The 23,059-nt window shown below is 59.6% G+C and overlaps 1 protein-coding gene across 1 annotated transcript; it reads left to right on the forward strand.

The window, feature by feature from the left end:
• The first annotated feature begins 9,534 nt into the window (after positions 1 to 9,534).
• Positions 9,535 to 15,821, forward strand: CBX4 (chromobox 4). The gene is made up of 5 exons (XM_031011749.3): positions 9,535 to 9,804; positions 9,933 to 9,976; positions 11,085 to 11,150; positions 13,275 to 13,341; positions 13,588 to 15,821. The coding sequence occupies exons 1-5, from the start codon at positions 9,736 to 9,738 to the stop codon at positions 15,019 to 15,021; spliced, it is 1,680 nt and encodes a 559-aa protein (XP_030867609.1). The 5' UTR covers positions 9,535 to 9,735; the 3' UTR covers positions 15,022 to 15,821.
• The last annotated feature ends 7,238 nt before the right edge of the window (positions 15,822 to 23,059 follow it).

Here is a 23,059-nt window from a genome sequence, read left to right on the forward strand (position 1 = left end):
AAAAATGACGGCGGTACAATCTATGTCGCCCTGGAGCAGCCTGCGCCAGCTCGGCAGGCTGCGTCCGTCAACACTGACCTTTCCTTTCTGGAAAACCAGAGCTGCCCCAGAGCTGGGACTTGTCCTCCAGGACACACACAGGTGCCACAGCAGAACACAGTGTTTCTTGGTAATTCCTGCGACATGCACATCAGAAGGCAGATGTGGCTCCCCTGGGTCAGGCTGAGAAGCAAGTGAGACATTGTCAGGGGCCAAGTTGCCCTTGGTCCAATTGCTTAACGCCTCTAGCATTGTGTCTGCACCCATCTGTCCGTCTGCCTGCCTGCCAGGGCCTATCTGGGGAAAGAAGGCAGAAGTCAGGCTTAGTGCAAATGAGAACGTATCTTTGCCAGTGGGTAACCAAGAAGAAGATGAAAAAGTGACATCAGCAGAGTGTGGGAGTGAGCTATCCTCAGATCGCTCCGTGTACATACAGCTGTGGCTGTTTTTCAAAATTCCGAGAAAGACTTCTCTCCCGCGTAGGCTTCTGTGGCAGTATTTTCTCTGGTTTTGTGCAATAGTTATTGGCTTCTATGGTACTAACTCTTGGTCTCCAGGCTAAAAAGATAAACCCCAGTCATCCCCAACAGCTTCAAAAAGAGAAGGGTCCTTTCTCTGTGGCTGTTCATCCATAAGATCCTGCCATTTTGTTAGAATCAAAAGACTAGTTTCAAGCAAGGGGTTGGGGGTGGAGGACATGGGTCTATTTCTGAACCTTCCGATCTGAATGAGTCAAAGAATACAAAATCACCCCATTATCATCATTACTGTCAAATCATAGGGCAATCAACTCCCTGACACAGGCCAGATGGACATCCGGGAGAAATCCATAGTACTGGAGCTGGTTCAGAGCCCCACGGAATTAACTCGGAATAAAACCACGAGAGAAAGGTAGGCTTGTGTGTTTATTCCCCCTTTCCCCTGTTACTTTGACATGCTCTTTGTTTTAGTCAAATAAACAGAAGCCAGCATTCAATAGTGAGGAGAAGTGGCCCAAGGTTGTCCTCATGTTCCAGGGCACAGGGGCAGGTGGACTCTGGGCCACCACGGCCATCAGTCTAGGGCCAACAGCTGATTTCACTGAAGGCGTCCACAAGGAAGCTGGTGGTCCCGACTTGTGAGGTCTCCTCAGAGGTGCCATTCTTGGAACTTCCCCCAGAAGCGGGACTGCACCCTCACTTTCATGGGCCCCTTCCTCCATAGAAAGTTATTTAAAATTACATTTTATAGGCTGGGCGCAGTGGCTCACACCTGTAATACCAGCACTTTGGGAGGCTGCAGGAATCACCTGAGGTCAGGAGTTGGAGACCAGCCTGGCCAACATGGCGAAACCCTGTCTCTACTGAAAACACAAAAAAATTAGCCAGGTGTGGTGGCGGATGCCTGTAATCCCAGCTACTTGGGAGGCTGAGGCAGGAGAATCACTTGAGCCTGGGAGGCGGAGGTTGCAATGAGCCAAGACTGCACCATTGCACTCCAGCCTGGGTGACAAGAATGAAAGTCCGTGCCCAAAAAAATAAAATAAAATAAGTAGAATTACATTTTATAGCTTCGTTGGAAATGAACACATTAATATTATATATTAAAATATTCTGGGTTTTGGCTGGGCGCAGTGGCTCGCACCTGTAATCCTAGCACTTTGGGAGGCCAAGGCGGGCAGATCACTTGAGGTCAGGAGATCGAGACCAGGCTGGCCAACATGGCGAAATCCTGTCTTTACTAAAAATACAAAAATCAGCTGGGCAGGGTGGCGCATGCCTGTAGTCCCAGCTACTTGGGGGCCTGAGGCAGGAGAATTGCTTGAACCCAAGAGGGGGAGGTTGCAGAGAGGAGAGATCATGTCACTGCACTCTAGCCTAGGCGACAGAGCGAGACTCCATCTCAAAAATAAATAAATAAAAATTTTTAAAAAAATAGTCTGTTTTTTTGAGACAGGGTCTTGTCCTGTCACCAGGCTGGACATGCAGTGGCATGATTTCGGCTCCCTGCAACCTCCACCTCTTGGGCTCAAGAGATCCTTCCACCTCAGCCTCCCAAGCAGCTGGGACTACAGGTGTGCACCACCATGCCCAGCTAATTTTCATATTTTGTTTAGAGATGGGGGTTTCCTCATGTTGCCCAGGCTGGCCTTGAACTCAAGGATGAGTTCAACTCATGGATGAGCTCAAGCAATCAACCGGCTTTGGTGTCCCAAAGTGCTGGGATTAAAGGCATGAGCCACTGTGCCCAGCCGGTTTCTTCTGATTTTAAAATAAATTATATATACACACAATGGAATATTATTCAGCCTTTAAAAGAATGGAAATTCCCTGGAGATACTGGCTTAAAGAAAAAGGATGGGTGGGCGGGGCATGGTGGTTCACGCCTGTAATCCCAGCACTTTGGGAGGCTGAGGCGGGTGGATCACCTGAGGTTGGGAGTTCGAGATCAGCCTGACCAACATGGAGAAACCCCGTCTCTACTAAAAATTCAAAATTAGCTGGGCGTAGTGGCGCATGCCTGTAATCCCAGCTACCCAGGAGGCTGAGGCAGGAGAATCGTTTGAACCCGGGAGGCAGAAGTTTCGGTGAGCTGAGATCGCACCATTGCACTCCAGCCTGGGCAACGAGCAAAACTCCACCTCAAAAAACAAAAAAAGAAAAAAGAGAAAGGATGGAACTTCTGACTCCTGCTACAGCATGGATGAACCTTGATGACATTGTGCTGAGTGAAATAAGCCAGTCACAATGGACAAATTCTGTGTGAGTTCACTCATATGAGGTCCCCAGAGTAGTCAAATTCATAGAGACAGAAGGTAGAACGGAGGCTGCCAGGGTCTAAGAGAGGGAGCTGGTGTTTAATGAAGACAGAGTTTCAGTTTGGGAAGATGAAAAAGTTCTAGCAGTTGTGATGGTCCCACTACAACATGAATGTGCATATGCCGCTGAATTGAGCCTGAAAATTGGTTAAAATGGTTCGTTTCATGTTATATGTATTTTACCACAATTTTTAAAATAAACAATTCTTTTTTACTAGAACATTTTCATGGGCCCTGCACAGAGCCTCCTGGGCCTGATGGAGAGGGGCCCCACCCAGAAGAGCACAGGGCTGGCCCCACCCCTGCATCACACATGCCCTTTATCAACTGAACACTCCCACAGCCACACCGACAGGATTCCTTCCAGTCTGTGTCTGTCTGAGCCCAGAAAAAGAGGAAATACTGAGCTCTAGCTGGAGCTTCATCCAGCGATGATAAATAATCTCGTGCTCCAATTCAGCTCCCATCCTCTCAAGGGCATGGTCTCCACCGGAGGTCTAGGTCTTGGGGCCCCTTCCCCCGACCTGGGGTGTCTCTTAGGGCTTTAGTGTCCTCAATTAGCAACCCAGGGGAAGCACAGAAGTGTCTGGGCTCTGTTAAGAGGCGGCATTTATCAGCCAGGCGAACGTTTTTTTCAGTGAACCTCAGTTTAGGGGAAGCAGTTCCTGGCGGGGCGTTGGTTCCAGGCTCTCCCCCTCCAGGGACACTCATTCCTAAGGGGAGCAGGCTGGGCTGCCTGGGAACATTTGCCCTGTAATATCAGTTTGCTTCTTATTGGTCCTTTGATAGCAGAACAAGAGGCTCTGTGATCCTCCGGACCTCAGATTTCCTTTTAAACTCTCAAATAAAAAGATATGTGTGTGCTGCTCGTGTGGACTTCCCGCTGGGAGTGGAAGGGCCCCGAGCACGAGGCCCGCGTCGGGGACAATAGCCCGCACCCCTGGGGCCTGTTCTGTGCTCAGGGCGCAGGGGCTCCCAAGGTTCAAAGTCCCCTGGAGCGGGTTGTTTCTGGCTACGAAAGCAGCAGCCCGGCCGCCGTGGGGAGGGGGAGGGGACGGGGTGTGCAGGAGGCGGGGGTGCGGGGCTTTTCAGTCCATCTCTCATTGCAGCGAGACCCCCGCTTTGCCCGCGTCCGGACCTCCTTCCCCCCTGCGGGAGAGGCGCGGAGGGGCTGCCGGGCCGGCCAGGGGGAGCCCGCCCCCTAGGGGAGGGCGTGGCGAGTGCAAGCTCCTCTGCGCCCCTGCCCGGGCCCTGCCTGGGCACCCGGGACTGGCAGGCGAGGAGCCAAGGGGGATCCCTGGGGTTGGGGGACCGGGGGGCTGGGGGAGGTCCTCAGGGACCATCCCCAGGGACCACTTCAGGAAACGGCCTTCTGGAAGAAGCTGGGGAGGGGGACTTCTAGGGCACACCTGGGTTATCTTCCCGTAGGTGGGGTCGAGGGGACACCCGAACATTTCTACCAGGATTCAGGAGGGCGGGGCGACCAGATAGACTGGGGTGACCGCGTCCCACGACCTCGTCATCGGGGATGGGGGTGGGGTTGGGGGCTGGACAGGTAGGGATGAAGTTGCACTGCGACCGGACTCGGCTCCGGAAGTGTCCAAAGCCTGGGCCCCATGCAGACAATATGGAATTTGGGGGGTGCCCGAGGTGTTACCACCCACCCTGCAGTGCAGGCCAAGCTGCGGTCCGGCTGGGCCCTGCCGGCCGCCATCCCACGGCCACAGGATCCCTGAGCCCCTCTCCGTTCGCCCCTCAGTCCTGCAGAGGCATCGGGACCCCCAGGTGTCCGGCGGGGTTCACCGCGCTCCCGCCTTTGGGGATCGATCGGCTGGCGGGCGACGCGCGGCCGCGGCTCCGGAGCCTCCGCCCCCTCCCCCTCTCGGGCTACGCAGGACGCGGCCTCCAAGCAGCGTCCTCGCGGTTCCGGGCCGCGGCCAGGCCAGGCTGCAGGCCAGCCGGGGAGGCGGAGACGCGCCGGGCCCTTCCGATCGGGCCGCCCCTCGGCTCCGGGGTTGGGGAGAGGGAACTAGAGCGAGCCCAGCTTCTCCGCCAGCCGCGCTCGGCGCCCCCTTTTCTCGCCCCCCTCCCAAGCCAAATACCCCCACCTCGCGCGCGCGCTTAACCCTTGGCGCGCCGCGAGGCTGGGAGCTGGGAGGGGAGTAGCCGAGGGGGAGGGGCGCAGGGGAGCGAGTTGGAGGGGGGCAGTTGCGCTTCGGCTGACGACCACTTCGGGGTCCGCCTAGCGATTTTGATTTCATTCCCTGCCTTGCTGCAGCAGCTCTTGGTTGGAAAAAGGAAGAAAGAAATCTGCCCTGTGTGTGGGCCCCGCTGGGTTTGGGGGCGCGACGGGGACACCCGAGAGGAAAACGCAGGGGCTGGCGTGAAGGGGTGAACCTCAGGGGCACGGGAGAGCCGCGGGGCGACCTTGAGCAAACGAAACCCAAATAAAAACACAGTGCGCCGAGGCCGTTGTGAGCGCGGCGGCGGCGGCGGCGGCGGCGGGCGGTGGAAGCGGTTCCAAAGATCGTATTTGAAATATGGATCCCGGGGGCGCAGATCTCCGGGCCGGCGGGGCCTCGCGACTGAGTGGGGGCCGGGGGCCAGGTGGGCTTCTCCGGGCGGGCCTGAGGTGGCTGCCCTGACGTTGGGAGGGACGGACGTCGTAGAAAACAGCGCGTCCCGCTTCGGCGCCTGCGACCCCAGCGTGCCGCAATGCGGAGGCGCGGCCCTGCGGGCGGCGGTGTGGCCCCGAGGGGTGCTTGGGCCCTGCCAAAGGACCCTGGCGTCGCGGTGCTCGGGGCCCGCGTCCCCGTCCGCGCACCCTGTCGGGCCAGTCCGCAGGAACCCCCGGCTGCAGTGCCGCGCGGCCCGCTAGGGTGGGACTCGGGGGCGTCGGAGGCTTCGCCGACCAAATGAAAGCCGAGCTTTCACGGGCGGTGTGACAAAGAGCAGAAACATTGAAGTGGGGACCCGGAGGTTGGGGGGGCACCCTTAGAAACAAAGCCACTCCTCCAGAAGGGTGGAGGGGCGGAGTGCAGGGCTCCCTCACAGCCTCCCCCTGCACGCACAACCCCACCAGTTCCGCTGCCCCTAAGCTGCCGCTACAAGTACGATATGATCAACGCCAGCGCGAAGTTTTTCTAAGGACAAGGGAGAGAAATGAGCGCTTGTTAAAGCCCGGGTAGATTCTGTAGTGGTTACTGGTAAATCCCCTCTCGGTGATCTGCAATCCACCTCCGAGGGCCGGGAAAACGATACCAACTTGAGAGCTTTCTGAGTCGGGGGAGCGACCCGGGAAGCCACAGGCGGCCCGCTCAAGGCAGAGCCCAAATCTGGGTTCCGTGGGCTGGCGGTGGCAATCTTCTGGCCCAGAGCACCCGCTCAGCGAGAAGATTCCCTTAAGAAGTCGTTTACTTCCCCGGGATGGTGCGGGTCATGCCTCTTCCCAGACGGAACACTTAGTAGCCACGCTCCAGCCCACGGCTGTTAAAAGGTTCCCGACCTCTCCAGGGTCCACTCCTTCAGCCTTGTCCCCACCAGGAGCGAGCCTGTGGCTGAGCTAGATAGCAGCTCTCCTCTCCCGGGGCCCCTGAGGGCCCCGGGGGCCCAAATCGAGGTGGCGTCTGGAAGGCTTCAGTCTGGCAGCAGAACCAGGGGCTCGACCAGCCCCTGTCTGGGAGGGGGCAGTATCAAATAAGCAGGCCAGCGGCCCTTCTCGGGGGCCTGTGGGGCGCTGGTTATCCGAAGTCGGGGGCAGGAGCCCCAGCAGAAGGCTCTGGGAATCCCAGGTGTAGGGCTAGTTTCTCCTGCGGCTCCCTGGGAGGGGCCAAGACAGCCGGGTGGGATGGTATGGGGCACCCCCCGGGAGGTTTCCCAGGAAGGGCTCTCTGGGGCATCAGGGGAGCTTCCAGGGCGTCCGCTGTACCTTCCCAGGATTCTGTCCCACCTCCTGGCGCCCATTCGCTCTCCCGCGGACCTGAGCTCCTCCCCACACCGGCTGGCAGGGGTGCTCTAGGGACCAGCCACCGAGGTTACGTAGGGGCCTCTGTCCCCATCTGCCCACCATCCACGAAGACAAAATAAATAACCACGGAAGGGAAGTCAATTGCTGGTGCTTGTGCATTTCACTTTCAAAGTCGTTGGCAAAAAGGCCAGGAGCGGGGGTGGCCGGGGGCTCCTTGGGCTTCTGAAGTGCTTGGGCGGCCCCTCAGGTAGTCTTGGGGAGCCTGAAGACGCTTCCTGCCGCCGCACAGGCAGCAACAGAAAAGATCCGCTGCACCGACCCCCGCCCCTTCCTCCCCAGCTCCGCGGCTGGCCCAGCCCGGGTCCTGCGCAAACTCGTCGTCGGGGCACCGGGTCCTGCTGTGTGGCCCCGAAGTCCTGAGCGTGGGCCCCTGAGGGGCCTGGGCGTAGTGAGCGAAGCGGAGTCCGACGCCCCTGGCAGCAGGGAGGCTGCAGCAGCCGCTCGGCCTCCCCCGGCAGCCCAGACCTGGACGCCGCGGAAACACCCATTGCAAATAGATTTTCCAGGGGATTTTCAAGAGGGGGAGGGTAGAGTGTCGGGAAGCTCAGCCCCTTCCCGGACAAGGGGACTGGCCGGGACAAAGTTGCTGCAGACCTCCCGATGGTCCGACGGCGCAGACGGCCTGTGCGGCGTGGACGGATGACTGCCACCTACAGCGCTTCCCGCGCCAGCCTCGCGACCCCTCTCCCTCCGCGGTGGAGCTGCCCCGCGCGACAGTTCTTCGCCCCGGGCAAAAATGCCAGGAAAAAGCCAAACACGGCAGGAGAAAAATATTTTCCTGTACACCCACCCAGCTTCTGGTGGCCCCTGAGAGCCGGCCCCCACCCCCCGCAACTAGTCAGGGAAACCAGGCAGGCGTCGTCCCACCTTGCTTGCCCCCCCCGCACCCCAACACTCATGGAATCCTAGGTTTGCGCCTCAAGCTCGTTAGAGATCAGTCGCAAACCCAACACCTCTGCTGTCACCAGAAGACAACCGTCACCCCTACACCCCTGGGGAGGGGCCACGTGGGTCTCGGTGGGTGGCAGCCGCCGGGCAGCAGCAGCCTCCGTGGCGCAAGAGCTGCAAGGTGGTAATGAAATGGAGTCCACGTGTGCGTTCAACACCAGACCGTCTTCGGGCTTCTCCGGGATTCCTGGGCGAACACGAGCCCCGCGCAGGCTCCTCCCTCCCCTGCTCGCCCGAGCCCCCGTGCGGTCCCCAACAGACAGCCGGGTCGTGTGTCAGGGCGGTGGTGGAGACCCGGATGGCTCTTTGCCCGCCCCCATCCCTCGCTCCACTCTCGCTCTGCTTTTGCTCTTTTTCTTTCTCCGTGGACGCTCAGCCAAGGGATTGCGCAAGCCTCCTGCTCGCGGTCCTTCAAGAGCCCGGAGCCGGGGCCCAGACACACCCCAGGCCAGGCGCGCCCCTGCCCCTGCCCCTCGGGCCGCGCTGTCCGCTCCCGGGTCCCCCCACCCCGACCCCACGGAGCTCGCGGGCCCTCGGCGGCGCCCTCGGCAGGCCGCATAGGGCGCAGCAGCTCCACCAGCCGGACGCAGGAGCCGCGCGCCAGAACGCGCCGTCTCGCCGCCGGAGGTGCCAAACTTCACACTCGCTGCTGCTCAGGCCGCGTCAGTCCGGAGGGCCTTGGCTTGGTCGCCTGTCGGGAACAAGGGTCCGCGGACACAAGGCGAATGCGTGGCTCCTCGGCCATTCTGTTCATCTCCCCTTTGCGCTGCCCGTTCGTCCCCCGCTCAGCCTCAAGCTCTTCCCGGCCCTCCCAGCTCCCTATTTCTAGGCCATTCCCGGGACCCCACGAAGTCCCCTCAGGCCCCCAAGCGGACCCTGGCCTCCCGCGCCCGCTCTCTCTGCCTCCTACGCCTCTCGCCTAGCTTGGCTCTGGAGGCTGCTAGAAACAGGACATCTCGCCCCGTCAATAAGAGGACCAAGTGTAAATTCGGAGCCATTGAGGATCGGGGTGGGATCGGATTTGGAGCCCTTTCTGCCGAGGTTCTTGGGCGCCAGGGCCCCGGGATTGGCTGCTCCTCGGTCTCCTTCCTCTTGCGTTCTTCAAGCTCTCCTTGAAACCCAGTCCTCGGCCTTCTCTCCGCCCTGTCCCTTTCCCTCCTCGCGCTCCAAAATGCCCGGAGCCTGGAGGCGAGGCGGGGCCCGCAGTGGGGCGCGAGCTGCCCCTGCCCCATTCCGCCCCCTGCCGGCGGGGCCCGCGCGTCCCGGGGCGCTGGTGACGCAATTCGGTGCAACTGGGAGCGGCGGCGGATGCTTCCGTGGCCCCCAGCAGGGGTCCCGGGGCCGTGAACACTGAGAACGTGCAGCGAGGGGGAGGCCCGGGCACCGGGATGCGGGCGAGGGGTCGCCGCCGAGACCCTTCCGGGCTGTCAAGCTCTCCGCCCGCCTCCGCCCCGGCGGACACACCTCTCCTTCCCGGTCCCGCTCCCTCTCTGCAGCCTCCCTCTCCCAGGCTCGCCGATCCCTCCCCCTGCACCTCCCCGGCGCCCTCCCCTCCGCGTCCCCCACCCGCGCCCTTTCCTCCTCCCCCCGCCGCCCAGGCCCGGGGCCTCCGGTAGGCCCGGCTGCGCCAATCCGCGCCGCGGCCCGCCCCCTGACGCCGAGCTGGGCCCGGCGAGGCCCCGCCCGCTGACGTCCGGGATTTGCATGAGTTCTTGTGCAGCCGCGGCCCGGGCTCAGTTGTCTGAGCGAGCGCGAGCCGGGAGCCGGGGCGGGCGCGGGCAGCGGCGGGCCGGCCGGGCTGTGCGGGGCGAGCGGCGGCGGCGGCGGGGGCGCTTCGGCCGGGGCGGCAGCTGGGCGCCGGCGGGAGCTAGCAGCGTCTGCAGCCGCGCCGGCCGCCCGCGCCCCGGCGCGCTCCGGCTCGGCCATGGAGCTGCCAGCTGTTGGCGAGCACGTCTTCGCGGTGGAGAGCATCGAGAAGAAGCGGATCCGCAAGGTAGGGCGGCGCGGGGGCGGCGAGCGGCGGCCGGAGCGGCCCGCGAGGAGGCGGGGAGGGGGTGGGGAGGCTGCGGGCCGGGCCGGGGATCCCGCGGAAGCTGATGGAGTGCTGTCTCTTCCCCCCAGGGCAGAGTGGAGTATCTGGTGAAATGGAGAGGCTGGTCGCCCAAGTAAGTCGCGGCGGAGGGCGGGGGCCCGGGGGCCGAGGCGCGGGGCTCGGGGCCGCGGACCCGCCGAGCTGCTGGGGGGGTGGGGGGAGCGGACGGGAGGCGGGGTGGAGGTGGGGTGGAGGGAGGAGGGGGTGGGGAAGTCGGTGGCAGGCACTGGAGAAGCCGAGCCGCCGAGCCCGAGCCCGGCGCCCTGTGTTGTGCTCCGCTCTCCGGGAAATGCCATCACTAATTTATGCACTAAAAGGAGCCGGAGGAGCTGGAGAGACGCGGGGCCGAGCCGGGGAGGCCGGCGGAGGGAGGGAGGGCGCAGGCACTGACTGATGTGCAGCAGAAAATGGCTCCTTTCCCCTTTCCCTCCACCGAACGGCTCCATATTGCAAAACCAAAAAAAAAAAAAATTAAAAAGCGACGAAAATGCAATTGTGTGCCTTCTCCCTCCTAGTGGTGCAGGGAGGGGAAGAAGAAAGGCAGAAAATGTTGGGAACTGTCACTGCGGCGCTTTTGGTGGAGAATTTTTTTTCTTTAATTTGAAATGCGAAGGCACCGGATGGAGATAGACGCGCAGGCACACGCACACTCACACACACACACGGAGGCATATTTTTGTGTTGCTGAGTATTTGGGGTTTGCTCGCCCGTGACAGCGGGCTCCTGGGCCACGAGGGGGTGTGGGGGGGACGCTTGGCTGTTGGTTATCGGATTAGGGGTCAAATGGAGAACGGCTGAAGCCCTCGCGGGGACTCGGGGCTGGGGAGAGGAGGGGGACTGCGACTTTGCATTTCGGCTGCTTTGCACGCAGGGCTCCTGGTGAGCAAAGTGGCTTTGGAACATGTCGCAGTAACATGCTTAAAATTCTTGACAACTGCAAAATAAACTGCTAGTTTCATTTTCCTTACCCCTCCCCTTTCTTCCTGCCCTTGCGTGTTTATTTGAGGGGGGGCTGTGTATCAGGGACTGTGTCAGGCCTGCAGAAATCTACCTTCCCCATCCACGGCTAAATGTTCATAAAGACAGAGGAGGGCCTTATGTCACTCCCCACCTGGAGGCCGCGGCAAAGGTGGCTTTTTTTTTTTTTTTACACCGTGTCCCCCTCCCTTTTCCCTTGCAAGATATAACACGTGGGAACCGGAGGAGAACATCCTGGACCCCAGGCTGCTGATCGCCTTCCAGAACAGGTGAGCGTCCCCCACGCAGCCACCGCCTGCCACCCGTGACCGTATATGGGAATGGCAAAGTGGGCGACGCAGCAATAGGAAAGGGGCGGGGAGGGGGCTGGTGGGAGCCCCCTCCCCAACAGGCCTGGATGGGTACGCTGCGGCCCCAGCTCCTCTAACCAGCGTCCTTGGCGGTTGCTGCAGCTTGGGGTGGGGGCGGGGCAAGGCCAGGGAAGGCCAGGCTTGGGTTTTGGGGGAAGTTTGGGAAGGGTGTGTGTGGGTGGCCCTGCAGCTGCCCGGAGAACTTGGGGCTGTGCCTGGTTCCCCAGGGGCCCCTCCTGTTGCAACCTGGGAGCCCCACCCCCAGAGCCTAGGTGTTGCTGTCCTGCAGCCACTGGCCGCTTGGCACCAGCACCTCGCGGTGCAGCTCTGAGGGAGCTGGCATTGTGAAACCGTCCGGACGTCATGGAACTGAACTTAACCTGTTGGCGGCTGGAGGAAAGTTGACATGGCCTTAAAAGCTGCACCCGCACACCCCAGGGAATTTAAGCTTGGTCAGGAGTAGATTCCATAGGGTGCTGGGTTGCCCCCCCTGCCCCGGACCCCACTGGGCTGTTTGGCAGGGCAGGGCCACCCAGCCTCAAGGCAGGGGGGCTTGGCGCAAGGGCCTGGGGTGGGCGCTGCCTGGTGGTGGAGGGGTGGCTTCTGCTGGGGGACTCATCCTCGTGCGCACGGTTGCTTGTCACGCTGCAGCTGCTGCAGCTGGGTTCGTCGCCGGTGGCTGTGGTTCTCTGTTTCGGAGAGGGTAGAAGGGGGAAGGGCGAGGAGGGGAGGAGCAGCCGGGGCCCTTGGAGCTCGGCCACCCCGCTGCCTTCCATCTCTCCTCCCCCTTTTATTTTGCACTATTTCCTGTGGCGCGTTTGGCGCTAAAACTGTAAACTGTAGACCCTCTGAGCTAGCCACCGGCGGGGCAGGGAAGTTGCCCTCTCGCAATGCAGGGGGGGGCACGTAGCTGGGATCCTGCTCCATTCCACCTGGGAGTTCACCACCCTGTAACCATGTCAGCGGCTGATGCCACGTTGCATAATGGGTCCCTGAAGAATTAAAACGCAGGCTGTTGCAATGCCACGCAACTTCAGAGTCAGGCCCCGGCCCCCGCCCTGGGGCATGTCAGAACTCCCCAGGGTTGGTCCAAGGAGGCATGGGGGTGGTGGCTAGGGTCTGTGAAGAACCCGTTTCTGGCCCAGGAATGGGCTGCAACTTTGGCAAACACTAGAGGGGCATCCCACTCTTCCGTGGAGGGCTGGGTAGTGCCTGGGAAGATCCAGCCCCCAGCTGTGGATCACCCTTAGGCTGGCCTGCAGGCAGGAGCCTGGTGGCTGTAGTGACCGGTGCCTCCGCCCATGGGCTTTATTCATTATTTGGAAATTGAGGCAGCCAGGAGCCAGACTCCGAGGAGGAGGCGGTGCTTCTCTAAGCTGCTCTGGCCACGCCCACCTGCTCAGCTGGGAGGAGCCCAGCGTTCACCAGGTGGCTACAAACCTGGCCAGACCCTGGCCTTGGTGGCCCGCCCCCAGCCCCTAATTGGCTCATTTGCCGCTGTGTAAACAAGGGCGCAGCCCCTCCCCCTGTTTAGTGCCTGGCCTTTAAGAAAGAGCCCTCCCTTCTGCCGGAGGCACTCGTTATCGGAATCTTAATGAGGTCATTAGCATCCCGCGCTTCTGACGGGAGGGATGAGAGGTCGGCGCACACCTCGCTTGGGCTGGTTTGTCTTCCCTGGACCCCCGTGTCCACTTTGCTTCGCACAGAGCCACAGGTCCAAGGCTGTGGGCAGGAGTGCCAGAGGTGCAGCCCTGAGCTTCTGCCTCCTGAGCACAGAGGTGGGGCTTGGGGGGGTGCTGGTTCGGCTGTGGGCATCAAAGTGGGGGAGCCCTTTGCCCAGGACCTCTTGGGCAGAGGAGGGTTGGTGTGAGGGTTGAGGGCGCAGAGGCCTGACCTGCCCTGAACTCTTGATTCCTGTGTCCGGCCAGCCCTACCTGATGCTCTCTGAAGGGGGTGGGGGGGCCATCACAGAAGATTCCGGAATTAGCGGGTAGGGGGCGACCCTGAGGCTAACAGCACTGCCCTCTGTTCCCTCCCATCCAGGGAACGGCAGGAGCAACTGATGGGATATCGGAAGAGAGGGCCGAAGCCCAAACCGCTAGTGGTGCAGGTGAATACACACGGCCGCCCCCGGGCACCCCCTTGACATGGCCACCAGAGCTGCCTCCAGGCCTGGGGATGGGGGGGTGGTGGTTCCTCCCAGCACCCTGACCCTGTTCCCTTTCTACTAGACCTCCCACCTCCTGCCCCCCATGAGGCAGCTGCGGACCTGGTGGGGGCTGGGACGCTCCAGAAACTCCCGGCATGCGGTGGGGCTGTCTCCTCCCTCCTCTCACCCCTGCACCCGTTCCCTCAGGTGCCTACCTTTGCCCGTCGTTCCAATGTCCTGACCGGCCTCCAGGACTCCTCCACTGACAACCGTGCCAAGCTGGATTTGGGCGCGCAGGGGAAGGGCCAGGGGCATCAGTACGAGCTCAACAGCAAGAAGCACCACCAGTACCAGCCGCACAGCAAGGAGCGGGCGGGCAAGCCCCCGCCGCCGGGCAAGAGCGGCAAGTACTACTACCAGCTCAACAGCAAGAAGCACCACCCCTACCAGCCCGACCCCAAAATGTACGACCTGCAGTACCAGGGCGGCCACAAGGAGGCGCCCAGCCCCACCTGCCCGGACCTGGGGGCCAAGAGCCACCCGCCCGACAAGTGGGCGCAAGGCGCGGGGGCCAAAGGCTACCTGGGGGCGGTGAAGCCCCTGGCCGGTGCGGCGGGTGCTCCAGGCAAAGGCCCCGAGAAGGGCCCCCCCAACGGAATGATGCCGGCCCCCAAAGAGGCTGTGACGGGCAACGGGATTGGGGGCAAGATGAAGATAGTCAAGAACAAGAACAAGAACGGACGCATCGTGATCGTGATGAGCAAATACATGGAGAACGGCATGCAGGCGGTGAAGATCAAGTCCGGCGAGGTGGCGGAGGGGGAGGCTCGCTCCCCCAGCCACAAGAAGCGGGCAGCCGACGAGCGCCACCCCCCTGCCGACAGGACTTTTAAAAAGGCGGCGGGCGCAGAGGAGAAGAAGGTGGAGGCGCCGCCCAAGAGGAGGGAGGAGGAGGTGTCCGGGGTTAGCGATCCGCAGCCCCAGGATGCCGGCTCCCGCAAGCTGTCCCCGACCAAGGAGGCCTTTGGAGAGCAGCCCTTGCAGCTCACCACCAAGCCCGACCTGCTTGCCTGGGACCCGGCCCGGAACACGCACCCGCCCTCACACCACCCACACCCGCACCCCCATCACCACCACCACCACCACCACCACCACCACGCCGTCGGCCTGAATCTCTCCCACGTGCGCAAGCGCTGCCTCTCCGAGACCCACGGCGAGCGCGAGCCCTGCAAGAAGCGGCTGACTGCGCGCAGCATCAGCACCCCCACCTGCCTGGGGGGCAGCCCAGCCGCTGAGCGCCCGGCCGACCTGCCACCAGCCGCCGCCCTCCCGCAGCCCGAGGTCATCCTGCTAGACTCAGACCTGGATGAACCTATAGACTTGCGCTGCGTTAAGACGCGCAGCGAGGCCGGGGAGCCGCCCAGCTCCCTCCAGGTGAAGCCCGAGACACCGGCGTCGGCGGCGGTGGCGGTGGCAGCGGCAGCGGCACCCACCACGACGGCGGAGAAGCCTCCAGCCGAGGCCCAGGACGAACCTGCAGAGTCGCTGAGCGAGTTCAAGCCCTTCTTTGGGAATATAATTATCACCGACGTCACCGCGAACTGCCTCACCGTTACTTTCAAGGAGTACGTGACGGTGTAGCTGGAGGGTGTCGGAAGGGGAAGCGCCATTCCCGCGGGGGGGGGGCGGGGAGCTGAGCACCTGGGGCCTCGGGGCGGGCTCCCCTCTCGCCAACCCGCCAACTGCGAGAGACCCAGGCTGGCCCCCAGGGTGAGGACGCCCGGAGCGGAGGTAACCATGTTCCCCCTGCGGCGGTTGTCAGACCTGGGCGGAGGCCCCTTCCACGCGGTGCCGGCGGGGCTCGCCCTCTCCTGCCCTTCCCCGCTGGAGATGGACCCCCGGAACGGACAGGGCAGCTCTGCGCCCGGCCTCAGAGTTCTAGTATTATATTTTAACCGTGCTAACTTGTCAAGTGCTGACTCTACTCCCGTTTGTACGTGGTGTTATTATTGAAATGTATTGTTTGAGCTCAAAAGGCCCGACCACCCCCCTTCGGGCTGCTATATATATATTTATTTGTAGGTATTTATATATTGAAATATAAAAACCTAGATTTATGGAGTTTCCTCTAGATCATGTTATATTCTATATCAGACAAACTATTTTCTTTTGACCTTTCTTCCCCTCCATCCAGTATTTCGGTTGATTTCATTTTCTCCCCTCTCTTCCCCTTCCACGAACTGCAATACCAGTAACCTTGGTATATATTTTTTGATACTGTACACATGGATGTCTTGTTTCTATGTGCAAAAAAAAAAAAAAGTTTGTTAAAAGGCTACACGAGCTCTCTAGAAACTGCTGCTACTAGAAATGTCTAAACTATAAGCTTCCAACTATTACCTGCTTGAATGTAAATATTAAATGGAGATGTTGAAGGTGCATTTTCGCTGTTTGAGATGAGCGGACCCCTCTCACCACCAACTCCGCCTTCGAGCCCTGTGCTGAACCTTTGCACCAGCGAAGTGGGCTGGTTTTGCGGGCCGCGGCGCCGGCGCAGGAGGGTGACCCCGCTCCCTGGGAAGTCGAGAGGCGCCCGGCTGGGAAGGGGAATTCCTGCGGGGGGGTGGGTGTGGGAGCCGTCCCCGCCCCCAGGGCTTTCCGGCCGGCGGTGCCCAAGGCACTGGCAAACCCTGGGTTCTGGGTAGGGGAGGAGGGGGTGCAGGGGTGGGCGGCGCGGACACGCGGGTGGGGCTAGTCTCCCTCGCGGCACCCACCGGGCAGCGGCTGACCTTTGGCTCTCCTCCCCCCCAGCCTCCACCCCTGGGGCTCAACACACCCAGGCGCAAGCCCTGGCGGGGCAGGGAGGTTCCTTCTTAATAATCGCGCCCGGTAGGGCAGGTTCCGCGGGGCGGGGACCCCCAGCCTCTCCGGCGTCCCTGGCTGGCATCGCCGGCCCTGCCCCACTGAGGAAGCTGCCGAGGCCCTTGCTCTTCGGGCTCTCTCCCCGGAAACCACCAGGCCAGAGGCTCCCACTAGAGGCGCGGCGAGCGCTGCCGGGGTGGGGGGCGGGGGGCTTCCTGCGAGATGGATGGGGACGGGGAGGAGGGCGGGGGAGCGAGGCCTGCCACCCCCACTTCCTTAGCGAGGAGAGCTGGGACTCCTCACCGTTCTCCCTTAGAGTGGCAAGGCCAAGGCCCTTGGTGTCGCGGGGGAGGAAGGGGTTAAGGTGCCAGAGGGGGCGACGGGACTGGGCCGAACTCCGGGGTGCGGCTCAGCGGGCCAGGAAGCCGCGACCCGGGAACGCGGCGGCGGTGGCGGGGGCCAGCTTTCTGCAGACGCAGCGATCTTCCTCCTGGTCGAGGTGGCCGCACAGGGCCAGGGACCGCGGGGCTGGGGGCCTGGCGGGCGCGGGGCTGCTCCCGGCCTCCGAAGCCCTTCCCCTGCCCGCCTGGGACCAAGGGGCCCGGGTCTGTGCGGGGCGCCAGGGCGGAAGAGGTCAACGTGGTTCAGAGTGGTGGGGGGTGGCGAGGTGGCGAGAGAGCCAGTGTGGGGAAGGCTGGGGAGAGATGAGGGCCAGGAGGGCGGGGAGGCCTGAATGCGGACAGTGTGGCCAGTGTTGGCTGCAGGCCACCAGCGGCTGGACGTGGGGGAGGGGAGCCCAGCATGGGGAGGGGAGGGGGAAGGGAAGTTCTTTAAAAAAAAGCCGTTGGGAGTTTCTAGCCCTGGCTTTTGTGAGTGGTCCCTCCCACTCCCCGGTCACCCCAGCCCCATTTAGAGTGAGTTACACAGTCCCCTCCCCCTCCACGGAATGAATGTCCTTTGCCACCCCGGGGGTGGAAGGAGGGTGATCTTGCTTCTGGCAAACTGCCTGCTGGGCACGAGAATTGGGCCTGTCCTTCACCGGCTGGTACACAAAGGCCCATGCCAGGCGTGGACGTCGTCTCCCTGTTTTTCTAGCTGAGGAGAACTGAAGACTCGGGAGGGGAAGGGAAGCCTCTTGCTCAGGCCCACAGTTGGTGACCAGAGTGACCCTTAGCCCTTAGTGCTGTCCCCCACCCTGTGGGTGGCTTCTGCCTGGCTGGGTCTGGGGGTGGGAGAGGGGAGGTAGAGGGTGGCACTCCCGCAGAACAGGGAAGGAAACCGTTCCACTACCATTCCTGGAAAGGTGTGGCCTGCAGGTGGCCTGAGGCCTTCAAAACCAGGCCTGCTAGCAGAGCCCTGGAGTGGAGAAGGGTGGTCCTGGGCAGAGCCTGAAGCCTGAGGTCAGAAGGCAGACAATGGGCAGAGGCCACGGGTGGGTCAGGAAGAGCTGCTGGGATATCAGCCTGGTGCCAGACCCAACAGAGTGCCCAAGATCCCCTCTGCCCCTAGTGTCCAAGACCCCCTCTGTCCCTAGAGTGTCCGAGACCCCCTCTGCCCCTAGAGTGTCTGAGACCCCCCTCTGTCCCTAGGGTGTCCAAGACCCCCTCTGCCCCTAGGGTGTCCGAGACCCCCTCTGTCCCTAGAGGGTCCAAGACCCCCTCTGTCCCTAGACGAAAGGGACATTTGCTGACCCTTCTGAGACATGCCAGGTGCCACTGGGCTTGTGACTCTTGTTCAATTCAGTCCCCACAGGGGTTGGGCTTCCCTGTGGGAGGAGAGTCTGAGGTCCTGATAGGCAGACAGCCTGCACAGGTTCCATGCTCATTCTAGAGCCCAGCTGGCTGCTCCACCACCTGCAGGGAGACACGCCATGGCCACCTGCCCCAAGGCCTCTTGGACACAGGCTTTCGAAGGTGTTAAGGGTTTGGAAATGCTCCAAGGGGGTCAGGGACAGGAGGGTTTCTCCTCAAAGGGTCTTTGGGGTGGGGAGAGTCCAGGTGCCCCAGTTCTTCTGGGTGTAGACGGCCTCTTCCTAACCCTGGATGTCCCTCAGTGCCCACAAGCAAAGGGTAGTAAAACCTCTCTTTGAGCCCAAGCTCAGGGAAGAGAAGGAAAGCAGGGTGCTAGGTCTTAACCCTGCACACTAGGAAGCCCATGGTCTTTATTTTTCCTCAAAATGAATTTTTCTAATGGGGCTGAACCTCCAGCATTCAGGCTGGAGCTCACCCAGGCAGAGAGAGGAGCACTTGTGTATCCACCCCTGAAAAGTGAGCCCTGCCTACCCCAGCCCCGCCCCAGTCTCTGGTCTCTGTGCAGCCTGCCCCTCCCCCAGCTCATTTGCAGAAGAGCCAAGTTCAGCCCTTTAGCGTTTGCTCCATCCCTGGATCCCACTGGGGCCAGCGGAGAGGAGATCCACAGATCCAGGGTGCTTTGGGTCCAGTGTTGGCACACTGAGCAAATAAAAATCTAGGGCGCCCAGTGAAATTTGAATTTCAGATGCACAATGCATAATCTTTTAGTGGAAGTATGTCCCGTGAAATGCTGGAGACATACTTCTACTTTTTTAAAAAAAGGATGTGTTGTTTATGTAAAATTCAGACTCTAGTTGGCCATCCTGGATTTTATCTGGAAGCCCTATTTTGGTCGTGAGTCGTCAACAGGGTCAGTCCCTGCCCACAGGGATGTTCTAGTCCAGTAGGAGACAGAAGGCACGGGAAGCTGAAAGCCACCTGTCCTGCCACTGTGGTTATGATACTGTATGTTGTCAGGCATAGAACAGTTGCTGGATGACTGCATGATGGTAGGGTCCTCACCTGGTATTTAGTGGGGGCTGGGTGGGAGTTCTCGGGTTCTCGGTGCATGCGATACAACCCAGAGAAGTGGGGGAGACCAGAATGGGTCCCTCTGCCATTTGACCCACATTGGGCTCCTCCCCCACTCCCGCCAGCACCAAATGGCAAACTTCTAGAGCAAACAAGGGAGACGGCTGGTGCACCAACTCCCCTCACCAGAGAACCTTTACCTGTCCACAGCTCCATTTCTTGGTTACCTTAAAGGATGAGCCAAGATGGTGAAGATGAATTGGGTTGGGAGAGAACCTTAAGCACTCCTGGAAAACTCCCTAAGTAAACACACACGTTATTTTTTCACCAGGGAACATTAAACATCTTGTGTCAGATCTAAATGTCTTCTAACGATTTCTGGCCTGGAGTCTTAGTTTGACTGAGGGATGGACACACAGTCATATTTACCTCTAAAGAACTCTCCTGACCCCTCTCCCCCTCTCTAAAGCTCTCTGCCTTCTTCCCTCAGTTCCTGCTGGGGGGATTATCTGTGGATCTGAAACCTCAGCCTCAGCCTCCCCAACTTTATCCTGGGTCCCTAAGAGTGACATTGGGACAGGAGAGTTAGGACAAGCCGCAAATTGGCAAGCCTGCACTTGGACAAAATCAAATCTTCTCCAAATAAGCGTATTCTCTGGCTCTGTGTTCTGGTGGCTGCTCCTCTGAGAAGGTGACTGCTGGGCGGAGGAAATCCTACTGAAGGTTGTTATTCTTGGACACAAGTGTCTACTTCCTGCAGCCACCACGCCCCCAACTCCCTCCTCCTGCTCCTCTCTTCCCTTTGCAGTAAATGATAACAGTTAACATTGATTGAGCTTACTATGTGCCAAGCACTTTAGGGGGATTATCTGATTAAATCCTCACATCTGGTGAGGTGGGGAATGTCGTTGTCCCTCTCTCACAGGTGGCAATATGGAGGCCTTGAGTAACCTGCCCAAGGTCAAACAGCCAGTCAATGAGGAAAGAAGGATTTAGAGCTAGCATCGTCTGCCTCCCAGGGTCCGTCCTGCTCCCAATTTCCAGGGTTCTGTGAGTCCTTCAGAGGCCAGCTCAGGCCCCATCCCCTCCCTGAGGTTGTTCTAGATTATTCCAGCCTTTACCAGGGCCTGCTCTGCTGAATTATTGACATATTCACTGTTTACTGCCCCCCACCCCCGCCCACTACTCATTGTCAATCAATTGCACATTCCAACACCCATATATGCATATGGGCCTGGATTCTCCAACTAGACAGAGCCTGGAGCTCCTGAAAGGAAGACAGTGTGTCTTGGTGTCCTCTGCACTCCCTCAGCTCCTGCACAGTTCTTAAATAGAAACCTCAGAATCCAATGCCTTGTGTCTGTATGGAACTGTGTGTGTGTGTGTGTGTGTGTGTGTGTGTGTGTGTGTGTGTGTGTGTGTGCATGAGAGAGAGAGAGAGAGAGACAGAGACTGGGGCTTTCAGGCAGGGAAGCCGGTTCCTGCTCTGCAAGCCGTTAACATCACCCACAAACCCAGGGCCCAGGGCTGCCCCCAGGAGCCCCAGCATGTAGGAGACTCACCCCTCACATCCCAGAGGCTGTCCCCTCTCTCCCCACCATGGGCAGAGCAGACATGTGCACACTCAGCTGCTCTGGGGTCCTGCTGCCCCCTGGCTCTCCACCTGATCCATTTGTGAGAATTTCAGGAGACTCCAGGTAATTATGTAGTCATTGAATTTGGGGAAACAGACCCTAAGTATAATCCTGGAGTAAGTTCCAGAGGCTCATGGTTGAATTTCTGTATTTAGCCTAGTGGTACATGTTATACATTTTTTTCTTTTCTTTTTTTATTTTTATTTTTGAGACGGAGTTTCGCTCTTGTTGCCCAGGCTGGAGTGCAATGGCGCAATCTCGGCTCACCACAACCTCCACCTCCCGGGTTCGAGTGATTCTCCTGCCTCAGCCTCCCGAGTAGCTAGGATTACAGGTGCCCACCACCATGCCCTGCTAATTTTTGTATTTTTAGTAGATATGGGGTTTTGCCATGTTGGTCAGACTGGTCTCGAGCTCCTGAGCTCAAGTGATTCACCTGCCTCAGCCCCCCAAATTCGTGGGATTCCAGGCGTGAGCCATCATGCCCAGACACATGTTACACGTTTCTAACAGCATGGCAACCACTTTACCCTTACGTAGGCAGCTTTAACACGCAACTCAGGGTGGTAGAGATGTGGGTGTGCATGTGACCCCACACACACACACAGCAACACACAGAGGACAAAGCACACTTTTATTCTTGGATCTAGTCTTCATGTGAACTGTTTGGATAAGGCCTGACACATAAGAGCTTACTAACTGTTGGCTGGGATTATTTCTCTTAACCAGAAAACTTGATTACCTACAAGTTTTCAAATCCAGTTTGGGGCAGAGGGCTGACATTAACAAGAGATGTCCAAGATGCACGTGTGTGCATGCATGTGTGTGTGTGCGTGTGTGTGTGCATGTGTGCATGCATGTGTGTGCGTGTGTGCATGCATGTGTGTGCATGTGTGTGCGCGCGTGTGTACACGCGTGTGCACGTGTGTGTGCGTGCGTGTGTATGCACGTAGGGCTGGAGATCTGCAGCGATGCAACCTATCCTGGCAGGAACGCCTCTCTTTGGCTGCCCGAGTGAAGGACCCTTTCAAACGCAGCCTGGAGTTTAATATTGCCAACAACTGGCCCTGAATCCTTTCAACCTGAGCCAGGTGTAATGTAAACCCCTCTGGATTTCCTCCCTTTCCTGTTTCATCTGAGAAATTCTTTGCTAATTCCATGGTATCTGGTTTCTCATTGTTTCCCCCTGCGTTAGACAGCCTCTTGGGGTGGGCTTTGGGAAGATGTGTGGAACGCACTCAGCCCTCCGAAATGACACGGCTCTACACTCATTCCCACTGCCACCCTCCGGAACCTCCTAAGAGACTGTGCTGGCTGTCAGGGCCACGTGAGTCTTAGTACCCTGGGGAAAGGGGCGAATACCTGTTACACTGTCAGAGAACAGTCTCCAGTGGTCACCACACTTTCGTAAACCAGTGTCCAAATTAGGAACAGGACAATTATGTCAAGCTCCTTTGGAATATGACACTGAGATGAATGTCACAAAAATAATAGTGTGCTATCCATTCTTTGTTAGGATACTTGCTGTTTGGGGTTGAGGACAAGGAAAAAGACAAGCCAGGTAGAGGAAGGCTGGGCCAGTGCAGCAGGACCATCTCCTCCTCTGAGCCTCCAGAGGAGCTGGGAGTACAAAATCCTGTGCATGGCAGGGGGTGGGGAGTGGAGAGATTGGTGAGCAGAATCCCTTCTAGGAAGAGCGGAAGTGAGCATCATGATAGCCGTTTCCTGCTTTGTTTATGGCGCACTCCGACTCTCCCACCAGCGCCGAGGTGGGAAGAGGAAGTGCCCAGCAGGGCGAGGGAGACTTGGGGCTGGCTGTGTTCCTCTCAACCTTCCATGCATCTTCCCACCGTCTCCTCTCCTGGCATCGAAAATTATTTATGTTTGCAAATTGCTTTTGACTCACATGAGTTATTCCTCTTGCCTGCCAACAAGTCTGGGGAGAGAAGAGAGTTATCGAGCCTGTGAGCTGAGAAATCCAGGGAAGACGAATGCTGGAGCACCGAAGTCAAAGTCATCAGCCTTGGGATTCAGTCCCTGCTCTGCTGCTGCTATGGCCATTGCGTCCCCTTTCTGGACCTTGGGATTTTCATCTGCAAAAGGAGAGGGTTGGGTGGAGTGTGAGCTCTCCAGGCCTTTGGTTCTGACATCCCCTGAGCTGTGTCACCTGAAGAGGCACAGAAAAGGTAGGCCAACCTCTGAGCTGCTCCCTAACCTGCACCTGGCAAGCCCTGAGACTGCTGAGGGCCTGAGGCTGGAGACGGTGCTAACCAGCCCCTGGCCCAGCAGGAAGAACTAGACAGGGTGGCCAGGAATGTTTCTTCCCTTTGTCTTTTGCATCACTCTGGTCCTTAGTGATGT

This window comes from Gorilla gorilla, chromosome 4 (genome assembly GCF_029281585.2).
Source record: "Gorilla gorilla gorilla isolate KB3781 chromosome 4, NHGRI_mGorGor1-v2.1_pri, whole genome shotgun sequence".
Lineage (NCBI taxonomy): Eukaryota > Metazoa > Chordata > Mammalia > Primates > Hominidae > Gorilla > Gorilla gorilla.